General features: G+C 38.5%; 1 protein-coding gene across 1 annotated transcript in view; it reads right to left on the minus strand.

Annotated features, from left to right (window-relative positions):
• The window catches only part of RSRC1 (arginine and serine rich coiled-coil 1), a 154,018-nt gene that overhangs the window by 128,380 nt on the left and 7,702 nt on the right, over positions 1 to 17,936 (minus strand). The window contains exon 4 of the mRNA XM_086755064.1: positions 16,866 to 16,991. Within this exon, the coding sequence (XP_086611190.1) occupies positions 16,866 to 16,991 (126 nt within the window). The remainder of the gene's footprint in view (positions 1 to 16,865; positions 16,992 to 17,936) is intronic.

Here is a 17,936-nt window from a genome sequence, read left to right on the forward strand (position 1 = left end):
TTAAAAAGTTAAGGAACACGAATGCGAGATTTCAAGATTGAATTTTGCACTTCCCTAGCACCTCTGAGAAGTTCAAGGCAGTTACAGGTAAGCGCTGCTCTTCTGTCTCTCTTTGACAAGACCACTGTTTTATTTTTTGTGATTGTAAAACATCTAAGATTGAGGCCAATCACGGTTCGAGCTTAAAGATGCTGTAATATTTATCCATCCTTACATCCACAGAGAGATACAAGACAGCTGAATGAGATTACCTAAACAGATGCTTGAAATCAGCTTACACCATGGAATGCTGACTGTTCTCACAAACAAAAAAAAACCAAAAAAAAAACCAAAAAAACCTAAAAAAAAAAAAACCACAAACCAAACAAAACCCTAAACTCTAAAAAACAAAACAAACAAAAAAAAAACAACCAAAACCCAACCCAGAGCATTACAGCACCGTCATCGCCAACATGAGGCACTCAAACCATGAAGTACCACCATCATGGATCCAAAATGGAACCAACAGGGAAAAAAAAAAAACCCGACATTTCTCATTGTTCAACACTGTAGCAAGTTGCAGCACCGTTTAAAAGGCTCAAAAACCTTAAAGACAAGGTTAAAGCATACGCTTGTCCTTAGAAACAAATGCCTAATCTAAAAGACTGGACCTATGGAGACAGACTCGATTCACACGATGACCAGACGTCTCAAGTGACGCTCTGGAAATAATTCTTAGGTGAAAAGCTGTGGGTCTGCTCGTACTTGACTGGTAACAAATTAAACCATTACCCTGTCCTTACAATTAAGAAAAATTGAAAACTTGGGTGTTTTTTTTTTTTTGTTCAGTGATAGCCAGACACTTCAGGTTTAAATTTTATGAGATGTAAGAAGTCTGAGGTATTCCACCTACACTTCTTACCACAGTAGGTTTATGAAGCGTACAGAAAGACTTTTAGAATACCAGCTTGTTTTCCCAAATTAGAAAGAAAAATCTTAACGTATTTAATAAAAATAGCCGTAACTTTACTATAGGATCAAGTCTCTGAAAATTAAGTCATAAAAGGGCTTTAGAAACTCCAGAAGTGCACACACACAAAAGCAAAAACATCTCACACCATACGGTGAAAATCTTTTGAGGACACAACATAAACAGTTCGTATTTTTATTACTATTTTTCAATACACATTCCACAAATGCACAGATAATTTTCTAATTTGCATGCAAGTTAGATGCACCTTACTTTAATATTTGGTACTTTACAAACCGAGAGTAGATAGAGGAGAGCACGGTCCTTTTTTTAATATTCTCCTAGGTGAATACTGAACAGCTTATTTGCTGGAGACTGATGAAGAATATATAGCTGACTGGGTTATCGGCCGCAAAATCTACTGTACTGGAAGTTATCACCTACAACCCTGTTGCATCCTTCCCAAACCCCAACTCTAACGACTAATTAAAAACTCCAAGGAAGAAGTGGGAAAGAAATTCTGAGAGTTTTACTTAGTATTCCAAACGAAAAAGTGTTTTCATCATGGACCCTGCAACTGTTACATAAAATATTGTAAAATAAAACATATCAAAAAGAGAAACAAGGAAATCTGAATTGTTTTTAAAAAACACATAAAGCAACAAAACTGCTTTATTATTCCACTTCGAAGTGTATTACGACTGTTCTGATCAGTCGATGATATGGATCACAAACTACTTGATACTAGCCCCAATTTAAATGGGTAACAACAATCAATTAAAATGTGATTTCTACATACCCATTCCTTCATTTTAAAAAAAAAAAAAAAAATAAAAAAAATTCTAGTTTTACTACGGTATTCTCTTCTAAGCTTTGTTTTTGTTTAAAACATAAAATAACAAAACCTCACTAAACCACAGCAAAAGCATGAAATAATTACAGAGCCTGCAAGAGCAGCTATTACGTATCACACGCATATCCATTTCAAACCTGAAGGCAAGAATTAAAGTGTAAACTGTATTATTTCCGTCACTGAGAATACGCAGTTAACAAGACAACTCCAAAAATACAACACAATTCATTGTGTCCCTCAAGAGCTTCAACAATTCCCTCCTCAGCAGCACACGGCACCTCCCAGAACATCAACACCAGTACGGGGAAGTCGGGGTGGAGGGAACTGGAATATAATGAGATTACGGAACTCAGTAAGTAACATATATTAAGTTAAAGGCAGTAACATATATTAAGTTAACAATGTACTAAGCAAGGCAAACTTGCCTGCCACCCCTCCGCCACCTCCAAGGCCTCTTCAGCAGGCACCGATGTCCCCACACCTACGACGACACCGCGAGCTGCCTGCGATTCACTGTGCTGGCAGACAGTTGTTCTACTGCCGCATATTTTCCATGTCTCTCCAGCCTCGGTTTTGCCTCACACCTCGTTTCCTGCTACCAATCAAACTACCAAATCTTTGGGGCTGAAATTCTCTCTTGAACACTCGTCAGTACTGCAGACAGCACGCTAAGAGCTTCATCCCCGTCTGCGGCTTCCCTGTTATAAGTAACATAACGGGGCGTTGACTAAGCACAAGCAATCAAGATATCACCGTTCCTCAGATGAGATGATATCATCTCTAACAATCTACTGTGCTTCACACTTGCGGCGTACTAGAAACTGGAAAACATTGGTTACCAAGCTTCAGTTTCATAAGATGCACCAATCTCGTGATCGCATCAGCTTACTCTAAGATATGTTGGGAAAGAAGGTCAAGACTTCGTTGTATTATTCAGATAATTCGATCTTTTTAATTTAGCTGAAACATGGGAATACTCCATAATTCAGATACTTTACCACAGCCTTCTGGAAAGCTTTCATCAGAATACTCAAGATCTAACTTTATCCTGCTGCCTGATTCGCACTGCTCAGACCTCTAACGCTCCTTTCATGCTCGGGGTGAGTGAGAACACATCCTAACAACCCCTAATTATCACCCCTCTGAGTAAGGAGCTTTACTGACTTGGACTGAAGATCAGAGTTGCAATCTCATGCACTTTTGCAGTCTACAGCTGGAAAACTGTTGAAATACTCTGATTTTAGCAAAGGCTTGCTCATTAGGTCCAGCAGACAGGACAATCAATGGTGTGAGGCGTGTAACTGCGCAGCTATTTTGTCTTCATCCTGTAAATCAGGTACACCTACGGACCCCATCGGGATAGGTCGCGGGTTTTCTCCTCAGCGAGCAGCTGAGCCCTGTGACAGCACTGATGCACGCTCCTTCCCTTCTCTGTACTTGTGTTGGTTCCATTCTCCACTTCGTCTTGATTTACAGGGTTTTCCCAAGTAAATTTCCCACTAGGCTGGAATCACAAACAAGAGGACCCTTACATTCCAGTCTGGTAGTTAAAATTCTCAATGTCAGAGACTTAAGGAAGAATAACCAGCTGACCTGACATTAATAATGGAGAATAAACAGATAATAATCTAAATTGAAGGCACGCTTGAAATTCGCCCTCATTTCCCATTTCCCACACTTCCTTTTTGCTCTTCCAATGCCCTATCCAGCAGCTGTCGTCGGCCTCCTCATTGGAAGATAGCATAGAAAGTTATGAACAAAACCATATGCGTTCTCAGCATAGGCACAGTTTTTAACAAGTTTTTGTTTGTTTCTTCTGTCGCTTACTTGTGGTACCATTTATTTGCACGTTGTAGCCCAGAGCACAACACTGGGACAGGACGGAGCTTAAGAAGCTGCAGCAAGAAACAAGACCATTTGGCCATTTTCAAGTCATTCTCAGAGGGAAAAAACCCAAACCAACCAAGAGTTATCCAACATTGCCCAATTCAACCGTAAGGAAAGCAAAATGATATTGATTCCTCGGCAACAGGTCTACCCTTGACGGGACGGCTCGGCCGTAGGGGTCTCCAGCCAGCACAAAGCGAAGGGAGCTGAGCGCCAAGCGGCGCAGGACAGACCGACATAAGCCTCAGTGCCCCTTTCACAAGTCACACCTGGGGAGCGACGCGACATCGGCCTACAGTCATCTGATCACTCAAACTTGTGGAAGGGGCGTGAATAATTTGCTCGGTGTGTGAAATTTTTCTGGTTTTTATTTACTGCTTCTGTTCAGCCATTTACTTGAAAAATATGAAATTTTCTCTCCTCTAGTTTAGTGGAAGAGTCAAAGGTGCAGACAGATTTTGGAGGCCGTCATCAGAAATGGAACAGCTCTACCTAAAAGGCAACTAAAGTCGTTAAATAAGTTCTTCTGTACTGTGGGTTTCATTTTAAAATATGCTGAGAAGACTTACAAAATCTTGAGAAAAGATCCTTTCCTTGGTTTGTAGTCCTCAGCTGCTATAACAGTACAGTCTTTAACTGTACACTGTATTGTTGTTAGATGCTAATGCATCCTTACTTAAATTATTAAAATAAAGTGCCTTAAAGAGTTCACAAAAGGTGAATGATGCTGCTAGTAAAAACTGCATTTTGTTAGTCAAAAAAGAGATACAAATGTGTAAACTACATGTCAATGAAAACAGGTCAGTCATATTTTCTTCCAGTATATAGGAAAAAAAAAAAAATTACGTAGACCACATTTGCTGTGACTTTCACATGGCTATAACACTATTTACCAGTGCCCCAGTGTTGGGTGGTCTGCGGAGAAACAGCACAATGTCCATACAGGGCAGTAAATTCAAGGTACGCTAGAAAAGATGATTGCTTCAAGACAGAGAGAAGTCCCGAGGAATGGGAAGTACCGGCCAAAGCTGCTCTTCGTTTCAGAGCATGCTAACAAAGCCCCGTGGAAAACGAGCTGATCCTCCCAAGCAAATCCCAAAACGACAGCAGAAAAGACCTCCCGTCGTCAGGGAGGAGGAGTCAGCACAGGGAGAGACTTTGTAGAGCAAAGCTGGCAATGGGGTCCACTCAGAACCCCACATTCAACACAAACCACAGGTTGAAATTTGGTAATTGCATAAATGTATATGTTTCAAGTTCTCGCTGTGTTGAGAACTTTCTCGTTTTATAACTCACAAGACAGCTACACTTCCTGGTTCCCATTGCACTGCTACACCACATCAAAGCAAAACACACACATCCGTGGTTACAACTTTGACTAACACCAGAATTTCCAATACAATTAATCAGGAAGTTCAAAGGCAGATTCAGACTGCCGTTCCACTCTCAAATGTATTTCCTAGTAACAGTGTTGATGATCTACGCAGCAGCATTCCCGTTACCACGTATTTGATGGGACTCCATCAAATAAAGCTCCTAACGAGTATCAGTAAGAAAGGCTATCCGTATTCTATATCATTTTTCTGTCTTGAATATTTGTTTACAAAAGTGACCTCTTCTCAAAAGATTACCATTATACAAGTCTGAAAATTAAAACAATTTTTAAAAATTGAAACGAATTCTGCAGCTTTCCTTAAGGATTAGTTTATATTTTAGTTGCTGCTTCACTTGTTTTAACCCCTTATCTGTTATTTGAACTAATATTTCATAAATGACACTTTTTGCTTTTTTAAAATGAATAACTATTTTCAATCAACCTTACACTTTAAACATTAGTTTAAAAAAGAATTGTTCAGATTATGATTTAACATTAAATTACTAGAACCACATTTTTTGCGGCAAAAATGACAAAGCTGACCTTTATTTTATTAGCCCACAATTTGCTCACCGGTGTTTTCTTAAGCTATACGAATGGCTTATGTACGTCGACAACATCCCACAGATGGTTCTGATTACGTTCAACGGGACAACGCGCTCATTCAAAACCTTCACAGACGCGTACCTAATGGGACGTCGCATTAAATCTGACAGAGAAGATAAAATAACTACATGTCAATTCTAACATCTCAAAAAAGGTCATTTGCAAATGATAGTCGCAACATTTCTAACGCCGTTATTGACAGAACCGGTGCACTAACATTCATGTAAGAATGAGTTTTCAAACACGTGCGATTATTATAGGGCTTTCTTCTGCCAGAAGATGTCCTTGAACGTACGTAGCTGTCAACATCTTGGAAATAGATGCCCCTAACTACAAAACTCTGGTCAACGTCAGAATTCGATTGGACTACTACTTGCTTCCTCTCTTAATGCTTAATGACTAATTCCTCAGAGATAGCCTTAAAAGCCCTAAAATGTTGTCCTTGGGTAGAAACTTTCACTCAGCAATCAATCGGGAGCAAATGAGATGATTGTGTTGAAATGCAGTGCGCTGTTTAAGCTAACAAATGAACGAAGAAAGGTAGTGTATCGGAACATATGCCACCACACTGAAGTCGCTAAAAGGGTCTGCTGGAAGAATATTTGGTTTCCAGTGAAGCTAATATGCTATAAGAAGGGACAGCGATGAAAGAATACCAAGTCATATGGAAATCCAAATATAGCGACAGACACAATTATTTTACTAATTGCTAATGAATACAGTCAAGTGGCTTCAAAAAGCAAAACTTTGCTTGGACTACTTCAGGTTTTGACCTCTGCGTGAGCAAATGCATTTCAAACTGAAGCCCACCAAAATTGATTAACGGCGCCAGCCAAGGCCAGCTTGTAGCTGAAGCTTTTTTCCAGCTATCACATGGCCCCAAGGATAGTTAAATGAACCTTAAAATGGCTACAAACAGCTCAATGACTACACAGACTCCTGCCAATTAGAAATAATTAGGCAGTCATTTTGGTGGTGAGTCTTTTTAAGTGCATACATAATGATGCAATGATGCTTATTAGCGATCTCGTATGAGCTATGCTCAAACAGCCTGGAATAATTATGCAACTATCACAAAGCCTCGCACATCTCTGTACTTCACCTTAATGCATTTAAAAATCCACTTCATTACCTCCAGTAATTAATCCTCCATTAATTGCAGGAAAAGCCCAGTTTACCGTGCTTCGTTTCTAATTATCTTATAAATAGTTATGGTTCTAATTAATGTGTTCATTAAGCTGAATATCTTTCTCAAAGCCATGCTCAGAGCAAAGGTTCCGCTTTTGAGAGAAAAAGCCTAACTAGCCATAAGGTGAGGCCATTTTGGTTGTATTTGCTTTTATTTTAGTATATTCAACCTCCTAATTGGCATTTAAAATCTAATTTGGAAGAACTTCAAGAAGACTATATAGCAGAAAAATAGGAAAAGGATTTTTTTTTTTTTTTTTTTTTTTGCCCATTCTCCAATCAAGAAGCTTAGAGACTTAACAGGGAAACTTTTAGCACATCTTTTTGATATAGGCTGGTAACAGATTTTCAGAGCTATGCCACAGATTAATTTAAATTCTATTTCAACCTAGTTTACCCCTACGTTTCCATATAAAAGGAGCAAAAACGACAAAAGAAAAATAGGTATCTAACAGTATATGCATAATTTAAATATAAATACATATATATTACTACCCTTGCCTTAATTTCTAGGATATAAATCAGCGTTACAGAATTACAAAAAAATGACAATCAGTTATTCGAGCCGAGCATAATATAACCCTTCAAAGTGAATGAGCGTTTCTGAAAACGGCAACTGAAGAATATTTTTAAATAATATTTAAGGATAAGGAAACTTCACATTGAAAGCCTATGTTTCACAGTATTTTAGAGCTACATATAGATGAATTTGCAGAAAATGTAAAGACTCAAAATTTAAAATAAAAAAATTTAAAATCTACAAAACTAAATCCAAAACATTTAAGGTACAGCTAATATTAAGGTAGACACATTAACTTCCTATCTTTTCCTACATTTCAATTTTAAAAAAAAAATATACAGTATATTTAAATACATCTCTTTCCAATTACACTACGCAAAAACAAATAGAAGTTTTCACATTTTTTCCTTAATGTGACCACATATTTAACAGAAAATATGTGCTCAGGTAGTTACTTAAACACTATTTGAACAGTAAAAATACAAAGGCTCTACATACGCCTGAAATTATCCGATGTGTTCTGATAATCTTTTCTCCCTGTAACACCACACCTTCCAATCACCGGAATCACTGAAGCCAAGCGCAGCTTTGCCATCGACTCCGAGAGGGCCGAAGTTTCATACCAATAAACCTCTGTTAGGACCAGCTGAAGCATTATCCTCCACACATATTCTTGCTCTTGCATTTCAGGGAGACACGGTGCCTTGCCTTAGAAACCGGCAACATCCCCCAGTCACAGCTCCTTTCTCCAACTTTAAAATTGCCCCTCACCTGATCTCAACTGGACCGACCCAGGCTCGACCCATTTTTCCTCAACACGCGTTCTCCGTACACGAGGAGCAAGAGCAAGCTTTCGGACAGATCAGTGCACCAAACCATCCTGAAGCAGAGCTGGGAGGAGGAGTACGAGCACCGAGGGACAAAGGGACAGTCAGGAAAGTGTCACACTGCCCCAACTTTAATCCACTTAATCTGGCACGAACTCACTCCCAAAACAGGCTTTGGTCGTAATACCAGCAAAAACTGGCAGCTCCCTATCTGGATCTTGAAGTACAATTGATCGATAAGGCATAAAATCTGTTTGTACCACGAAAAATACTGTGGGCAGCAGCTACTATCCTACTCACGACAACAGCATGGCCTGCTACTGAGCAAAGGCTTCAGCTGAAATCTTGGACAAAAGCAATGATCAAAGAATTCCAGGGCACGCATGCTGATTTATACAGAGGAGTGATCCTCTCTAAAAAACAACACAACGACAAAAAAACCTCTAAAGCAAGAGTCAGCAACTACCATCCCAGCCACAAAGATGGATTTGGAATGGCGTACAGCACAGCCAGGAGCAAAGAACCGTTGAGAAAATTGAGAAAAATAGCCAAGAAAGGCAGTGGTCCCCAGGCCCTGGCTCTCACGGAGCTCCCAGCTAGCTTCAGCCCCAGAGGCAAGAGGTTACTGATGAACATCTTACCTCTCTGGTTGCTAATTTCTCCCAGGACCTGTTATATTTTTAGCAACATATTTAATCTCTAGTTTGAGAAAAGCACAGCATCAGGCACAGCATACGTCAAAAGTTGCCGGCCCCTGATCCAACATGGCTGCTATAACAGTAACTTGGCTCAAGTACCACAAGAGCAATATACACAGATAACTGAGAAGGACTACGGTAACCAATCTATTCATACATAAAGAAAAGGCGGCAGGGAATCTGTGGAAGAAGCAGTAATCCATCATTAAAGCGATCGTGACCAGGGAAGCTGAATTAGGGTTGCACACGTAATCTTAACTCTGGTGTGTACAGCCTCAGCAAGGTTGGCTTAGGTACACCCAACAAAACTCAGGTTGAATTTCTGAAATACAGGAGGTGGACAGCTACTTGTATGCTATTGCTACAGGGTAACTGTTACTCTTGCTAGGGTTTATTTACATTCTGATGAGTCCTGTAGAAAAGATTTAGTTAAACACTTTTGCAGCAGAAATACATGGGTTTTGCCTACATCTTTTTGAGCTAGATTCTTTTACCGTCATACGTTATTAGAATTGGAAATAATGAAAGATGGGAATAAAGTAAACAGTAAAATGTTTCTGCTAAACTCTACAAATTCATGTTTCGCATTTGGATAGTCACATTCTAGCAACGAACACTGGAAACAGCAGCAAATGACGACGGTCTTCTGTTACCAATGCATCTCTAAGACATCTGCTCTGTGTTGTTTTGCATAGCTGCCTCTGGAAACACGAGCTCTGCAGCAAAAAATAATAGATTCTAATTCATGGCCAGAGCTTTGGTAGCAGAGAAAAAGAAGATTAAAAAAAAAAAAAAAAAAGTTGAAATGCATAGTAGTTTAGAACGTAGACACATCAAAACCAAAAAGCCAATCCTCCACTAAGGGGAATGATCATCATCTTGTCTTCTTCGTACCTTTTCCCAAACAGAAAACTGGAGCGTTAAAAAAACCACCCCCAAAAAACACCAACCTGTAAATGCACCCTTTCCCAAGGGGAGAAATAAAAGGTTTTAGAAAAATAAGAAGCTGTGCTTAAACACATGCTGCGTACCTAACACCTGGACTGCTTTAGGAAAAAAAAACTTTACATGTAATTAGACTCAATACTGAGCCCTAAATGAACAGCACTTATGCATTCATACCTTTTTAAGGCTTTTTTTCTAATATACCAACGAAAGGCATCAAAGCAACTGTCACCAGCAGCTCGCTGGCCTTATTGATAACTTGAGAGCCCTTGGCATTGCCTTATGAAGTTTAATTTCCCAAAGTGGTCAATTAGATCTCGGTAACGCGCTCATCGGTGGGTTAGTGCTCTAGGATATCTTCGGTGCGACTGCTTCACCTCTGTTTTTTCCTGAACAGTCATGTAGACAAACTGTTAAGTTGCACTTAAAAAAAGTCAGTTGTTATTGCTAAAAAAGTATTTTTACAGGCTATTGGTGATACGACCTGCAATGCAACAAGATCCTACATAAAAACTGCAGGTTTTGATTTATTGTGGGGAAAAAAAAAAGAAGTGATCCAATTTTACCATCCACAGAAAAACTAAAGATCACTTGAGCAAACTCAGTAATCTGAATTTCACTAGTTCTTCCCCGCTCCAAGCCATTATTTGAAGTTTAATGAAATAAATACTACAATATATCTTAATTAAATATACATTCTAATGGACCAAAGACTCCAAATTTCCCCTTTCTCACCAGTAAGAGGGGAGAGAAAAATGTAATATTTACACTGATTCCTGATAGAATTATGTGGGTCTGTACAGCAAGCAGCATGTGAGAGTGTTAATTTGTGTAGCAAGGACAGAAGAAAAAATATCCTAGGCAGCAGATCAGAACTTTAAAAGAATGATTTAAAATCAAATCTTTAAAAGACACATTCTGATTAAATAGCATTGCTTGATTTCTTATCGGACTTTTATCTGCTTCTCTTTGGAAAATTCTTGGATCCATTTCCAAAGGAGGTATTTGCAAAGCATTTTTATAGATTAAGACAGCCTTTCAACACCGTCTGACAATATGTGCCCAACCTTGTTCATCACAGTTGTCCTGCCATTTCTTGTTTCTCCCAGCAGCTACCGAGCGAGCCACGCATGTAGCCTCTCCCTTCCCTCGCAGCCGTCTCATTGCTCCCAGTCAATCCTGCCATTGTTACTCACACTTCCCTTCCTAATTCCCTCCACCTCCTTCCCATCAGACAATAAAACTCATGTTGTCTGATGTCTGTAGGATGGTCGACTCGGAAAACGGTAACTTCCTTCCCTAAGCCTCTCCTTTTCCCCAGAGCAGCTAACGCCACCGATGTCAACGCTCCCCTAGGCAAGACCTCTACTCAACCGAAACCAACCCCAGCTTTAATCAAGACATCTGCACCATACTGAAATTCAGTCTTTCTTCACCACATTCTTAAAAATCCGTCTCCTAAGTCCACACAACTGGAATTCATCTTATTTGTGTGACGATCTTTACCCACTACTTGAGTCATTCTGTTCTCTTCCTGTTTTAATTAATCTCTCCTCTACCTCCTCCTGTTCCTCCCTGAACTCTGATTTGCAAGGCCCCTCACAACGTTGCCCTTTGTTTTTCTGCCATTATCTCTTCTACTACACATTGCTGCTGACATCAATGTCTACCTCAAAACGCACGTCCCTTTTATCTTCTTCTCTCCCTAGAACCTTTATTTGCTTTGGATGCTGATGCTGTTCTAGAAAATTATTCCTGAAATTGTTCACAATTAAAACTCTACATTGTAATTTATTAGACGCTATCCATGAGTGTGAGCTAATCAGAACAGACAGATACAGCCTGTAACTAAAAGGAAGTTCTGAACACAAGTTAGTATAGGTGATGTCTTGATCCAAGACATGTTGGGTTGTAATTTGGAAAGGCCCTAACACATCAATGCTACCACACTAAAATAATGCGATGCACGGAAAAAAAAAGAGAGACTAACTACAGCCAGACTCATTCCTATCCACCATCCCAAGTAATACAAATTCAAAAGCGTTCAACAAAAAGGCTTTTCAAAGATATAAACAGTATTACAAACAACATTTTACTGCGCAATATCGACTCTTTACTAAAATATTTGCTAATAACGATTTGGATTTATTTATAAGAAGATATTAAAAAGAAAATTCTGTTATTTTAATTCCGTCATCACTGTGTGTCATAAACCTGGCAATGCAAATTACACTGGCGTTAGAGATCATGAGATTTGTGAACCTGGCTATTCAGCACTACTTTAGAAATTAGTGGGGGTTCACTATTACTTATTTAATTACCCTTTTCACAATTGCACTGCTCTGCACGGCTAGAGGACCCTAGTTTTAAATATTACAAACCATAAGTGCTAAAGAATTCTGGCAAGCTGTGAGGGCTGAACATCAGTTCATTCTAGTTTACACGGCAACTTCAGTCAACAAGCTCCTTTTTCGTACCAAAACCCAAGTCTACTCCAAAGCCACCCATAAGAAGTAGGTTGCCCTCCCACTGGACTGCAATAAGATGGACACGCTCCAATATTTAATCAATTGGACTGGAACAACGGTAAAGAAATAAGATGTCACCAGGTACTCCTCGACACACTGGGAGAAAAAACAAAACAACACAACCAACACACTGATCAAACACTTCCTCCACTGACAGTCCAAAGGCATCAGTTCTACGACCAGGATCGCTTTACGCACGGTATTCTCTCGTCTCGGGTATGCACAGATGTACTAGCTGCGATCGTGCCAATCTGTAAGTTGAACTGTGTTAAAGATATTTCAAGGCAGCAGCTTCCAGTTTAATGGAAAGGGGAAAGCCAAAAACACTCAGCAGACAGTAAAAACAAACTTGCATATTTAAAGGCAATCACAGTGAAATACTCTATAATCACCAAATTGTATGAAATCAGGGAATAAAGGTTACCATATTTTGGTTAATTCTATTTAAAGCTACATGAATTAAAAGATCGGCGTTACAAGTTCTGATGTAGAGTAAGTATTTTCATATACGATTAACTTGCAGAACAATTGCAGTGAAAACTCTAGAAATATTAACAAGACTCTATCCACACAGAAATTATATGAAACCCGAGTTTCCCCACTCCAGAGAAGCATAATATTCTAATAAGAACTATCCTAATCTTCACCCAGCAATAATTTCAAGATGATATTATTATTCTCATTTCCTTGAATAATATCCATACTCCAGGGCCATTTTCCTTCTCATATTCAATATCATGCATGCTCGTATCAAGATTCCTTTCTTCATATCCTGTCACAGTATCAATCACTGCCTCCTGTCCACTCAATCCACTTTTGATTTATCAGCCACCGTCTTTCTGGACTCCATAACTCGACCCAAACCATTTTAGCAAGACATTGACAAATAGCACCCGGTATCACATCAACCTGTTCCACTTAGTAAACTCAGAAACAGTAACTGTGACATCTCTGCATAAGTATTCCATTCTATTCCCCAGACTGATGTATATTAATGAGGAGATGGTATTTGAAATGCTTCTTCCACATCAGCATCTAATATGATCAAATTAGGAAATGGGATGATTTATTAAATTTCGTAGAGCTGAAATATTTCTTTATATCACTATATGTGTGGTTTCAGAAAGTGAGCTGTTGCTTTCAATTTTTCTACTGAGGATGTGCCTGCATTTCACAGACGAATTATTGTCTTTAAAAAGATTGCAAGAAGGCGAAATGTTATTAAGCAAATGCTCAGTAAAACAAACTAAATCGGTTTTAAAATTCCTAATTTAATGTAAATCTTGGTTGTTTTGCTGAAATTCAGTTTGTGATCTTATTAAGTCATATTTGCATTGTACTATCTTGCTGTAGGACAGCCTTAAATTTATAGCATTACTAGGAAGCCCCACTTTTTTGACTCTAAAAAATGCATCTAAAATATAAGAGTTATAATATGCACAAGTTTTCTTATCCATTAAAATAAAGTACAAAAAAAAACCAAAACATTTTAGATTACAAACAATACCTACTCAAAATATTTTTCAAACAAGTAGTTATAAAAATCTAACTTTTCAAATTAAAACTTCATATTTCAGTATTTTACACTGTCCAAGCTCTTTAAATCATACACATAAAACATCTATGTTAGAGAAGTTACTAAAAAAAAAAAAATTACAGAGACATATACTTAAACCAACACTTTCACCACCTTGAAAAACAAACTGCCTTAATTTGATGGGGGACTGTGGGGAGAAAAGACACCGTGGGATACAGAATTTGTGCCATCTGCATGACTTACACCAAAAATAAATCCAGTGATTTAAAGATACCATGTAATAGATCTTAACGTCCAATATGAAACCAGTTCTGTAGTGTCAGTCCCATTCCCACTGCAGGGTGGGGAGGGGAAAAGAAGAAAAAAAAAAATATATATATATATATAATAACCACAGTTGCTCAAGTCCTGAAGGTGGTCCTCTGAAGGTACAACGGTAACGTTACAGATACGAGGAGCACCGGGATGATCCTCACTTCACTGCTCTATCTCCTATTGCTGCTTTTCAGGTGGGTCAGCAGGTTTTACTGCCTGCCACTGGCAATTCAGAAGCTGGAGATCAACAAGAAGACCTCAGTGGGTAACACACTCCTTACTGCCCGAGATACTGCTCATCATTTTATTAGCTCCTTTACATAAGCCTTTGCTTCATGAGTTACCTTTGAAAGGCATAGAAGTTGTCCCACCCCAAGCAAAAAAAAAATAATTAATTACAGATGCCAAATTAAAATTTCACTTCAGCACTACAAATAGACACATTTCCTAAGACAAATCTTGTCTCTTCGCACTGAACAGCTTTGAATGGATTTTTCTCGTCTGACTGCTTTTTTAATTAATTTCAACTTCTGGTACCCACAACCTCCAGCAGCAAGGGCTTCCGCAGCTTGCTTATGCCACACATAAGAACCCTCTCCTTTTGTTTGACTAGGATCTGCCACCAGCTGACTTCTCACCTGGTGCCTGCCCCAGGTCTGACATTGCAAGAGAGAGAACACACTCATTCCTTAATCATCTTTTTGTGCCATTCACTTTTTTTTTTCTTTTTTAAATACTCCTCCATCATATTCCCTCTTTCCCCCACGATCTCTTCTCCAGCCTGAAGAATCACACTGCACTCAGTCCTCTCAGGAAAGCTGCTCGTACCTCCGATCGAGTGCACCACACAGATTTTGAGATAGCAAAGAAAGGAACTACTCAGCACGGCTGCGACCGCCTCACCGCTAACAAACAGAGAAAACCCAGGCTTCTACTAGCAGCTTTCTGCAACGCATTTAACTCTTCTCCTGAAATAAGATTAATCCCTGGCTTCGCAGTGTAACATTACAGCAGCGAGCAGACTTGGAAAAAATTACGATAAAGGATTTAGTGTGTCCTGTTGGGTTTAGTTTTATGCTTTTAACATTTTAGTTTTATGCTTTTAACATGCCAAAAGACTCTTCTGTTATAATTTAGGCTGTTATTTATAAATATTTTCCCTGAAGAACCCTGTCTGTACATAGTAACATCATTTAAAGTGACGTGCAGCTACACCTTCGTAGCTGCAGCACTGAAAAGCCAGTCTATTTTACACTGAAAATATTTTATACACAATATTCCCTAACACAAAACAAAATAAACCGCAGTCGTGTTTTTAACATTTTTAGGCGCGTATTTTCCATATATTGCAACAACAATTAACATCAGTAAGCCCCTTGGAAAAGATGACCATTAGGCTATGTCTAATGAGATCTGCAGTTCATATTTATTACAATAAAACCGAGATCTTTAAATCAGGTTATGGTATTTCCTAATGCCGAGTATCTGACGTCCTGAGAAACACCTGCATTTTCACCTTATTCCCTCGGCATTTCATTGTTTTAACACCGATTTTGTTGGCAAAACAGTGGATATTTACAGGAATATTCCTGCACACAGCGTGACAGCTTATCTACAGTTCAGAGAGCGAGCACACCAAAACAGAGATCAGACAGTTTAAATAATCAAATTGCTACTACAAAGGCACTGTAGCAATAAGCGTCCAGGCAACTATTATAATGAACAGCTGTCAATAAGTCATGAGAGAATACAAATAAGAGAAAGGGAAACGTTTACGTCTTTCAACAATTTTTCAACACTTAGAGGCAACAGCCCTACTGACTCAGTATTTGAAAATAACAGGTTTTACTGAATTCTCGGTGCAGGTACACAAAACTGCCTGGCTGAAGATCTGTAAGCACATCCCAACAAAGCTTTGATCCGCCCGATACGCTCAATCGTTAATTTAAATTCAATAGAAAATGCTACCAGTAATTCTGATATCCAGGGATAAACTTTATTTAAAACTTTTTAATTGAAAAATACACACAGAGAAAAATTGAGCTTCTTTTAATTACAAAAGTACGAAGTAGATTTTATAACACAATTAGCAACATCTCATTAAGAGTTAAATATTTAAATTATGTTTATTATTGAAAATGCCCATTTGTCACAATCCAATTTATCAAAAATTTCAGCACCACAGATACCTTTGAATATTAAAATTTGCATCACTAAATACTCATCTCTTTCCAAGGGAAATACAGATGAGAAAATAACAGCTCAGTCTGATCTGCGGGGAGCCAATGCTACGCATGGGAGTTATGGAAAGCAGTAAGGGAAAAAAAAAACCCACAGGAAGTTTTCAGATGATTACAGTTAAACCAAAGTGACTCTATTAATGTTTTCGCACTTGGGCAAATGCAAAATATATATCTTATCTTCAAAACTAACTGCTCCACTGGTGTAATTTAAAGATTTAGTACATCAAAACCACAGCAGAGAGATTTCAAATTAGGAAGGGTTTCAAGTGACAGGTAGTTTAGACAATCACTTGCAACCATGTCTTCTAATACGCTCCAAACTCAGGAACTACACAGAGAAATGAATGTTTTTACAGTCAAAGTAATAATTCTTTTTCCTAGAAAAGAGTCTTACCTTCTTGTTCTACTTTTTGATCTCGATCTTTGAGACCTGTAGGATTTGCCTCTGCCCCTGGATCGGCTACGACTGCGTTTTCTTCTGGAACCATAGGAAGAACTACTGCTCGATCTGTGTCTGCGTCTAAAACAAAACCATGCTATTAGTAGGCTACTGCTTCTGGAAAAAAAAAAAAAAAAAAAAAAACACAAAACAAAACAAAAACAAACCAAAACCAAACCCAACAAAAACCAAACCCAAAACAGGAACAAAGACCCTAACAGCTTACTTAAAAGGACATGCAAACCTGTGGTTTTTTCTATTACAACATGTTGCAGAAGCCTCAGATACCATTATTACACTGTAACAAGTAATTCACATACACATGGGCAATGCCTGTCTTACAGAGTAAATATTCCAAAATATACATCCCAAGACAGAAAAAGGGTAGAAGGAGAAACAAAAGTCAACTGATTTGCCTAAAAGCATGCAATACCTCAAGGGCAAAGCCAGCAACACAACCCAGCTCTCTGTGGATTTTAGTCCTACGAGCAGCTCAGTGGAACTCACTCCCTCTTTGCCAAATCTGAGGCTGAAGAAACATTTAGAACCTAGGCTCTCAGCAGGATTCACACAGAAATACACTGTATAGAATAAGGACTACAACTCCAGTGGTAAAAGTGAAATTCATAAAGCGTTTACTTCTGCATTGCTACTCTGTACCATTATTTCCAGTCATACTATGTACATACATAAAATATAAACATAAAAATGTATTTTAAATCATGTACACCTGAAAATGTTTTATGCATATATATAATCTTACTGATTTGTTATCTCAACTTTCATAACATGCAACCTTTGCTCTCCTCTGATGTAGACAGACCCTCTCCTCCCACCTTTTTTTTTTTTTTTTTAGTACTATTAGTAATCAAATATCACTGTTAGTTTATTCTATTTGAGCTCAGAAGTTTTCTCCTGAGTTCAGTCAGGAGTCAGAAAGATATCTTCCCTTTCCCCACCCACCCAACCTCCCTATTTCATTTATTCAAATAATAAATTCCTATACACATAGGAGAAAGGCGGAAG

Source organism: Chlamydotis macqueenii, chromosome 9, assembly GCF_036417535.1.
Source record: "Chlamydotis macqueenii isolate bChlMac1 chromosome 9, bChlMac1.mat, whole genome shotgun sequence".
Classification (NCBI taxonomy): domain Eukaryota; kingdom Metazoa; phylum Chordata; class Aves; order Otidiformes; family Otididae; genus Chlamydotis; species Chlamydotis macqueenii.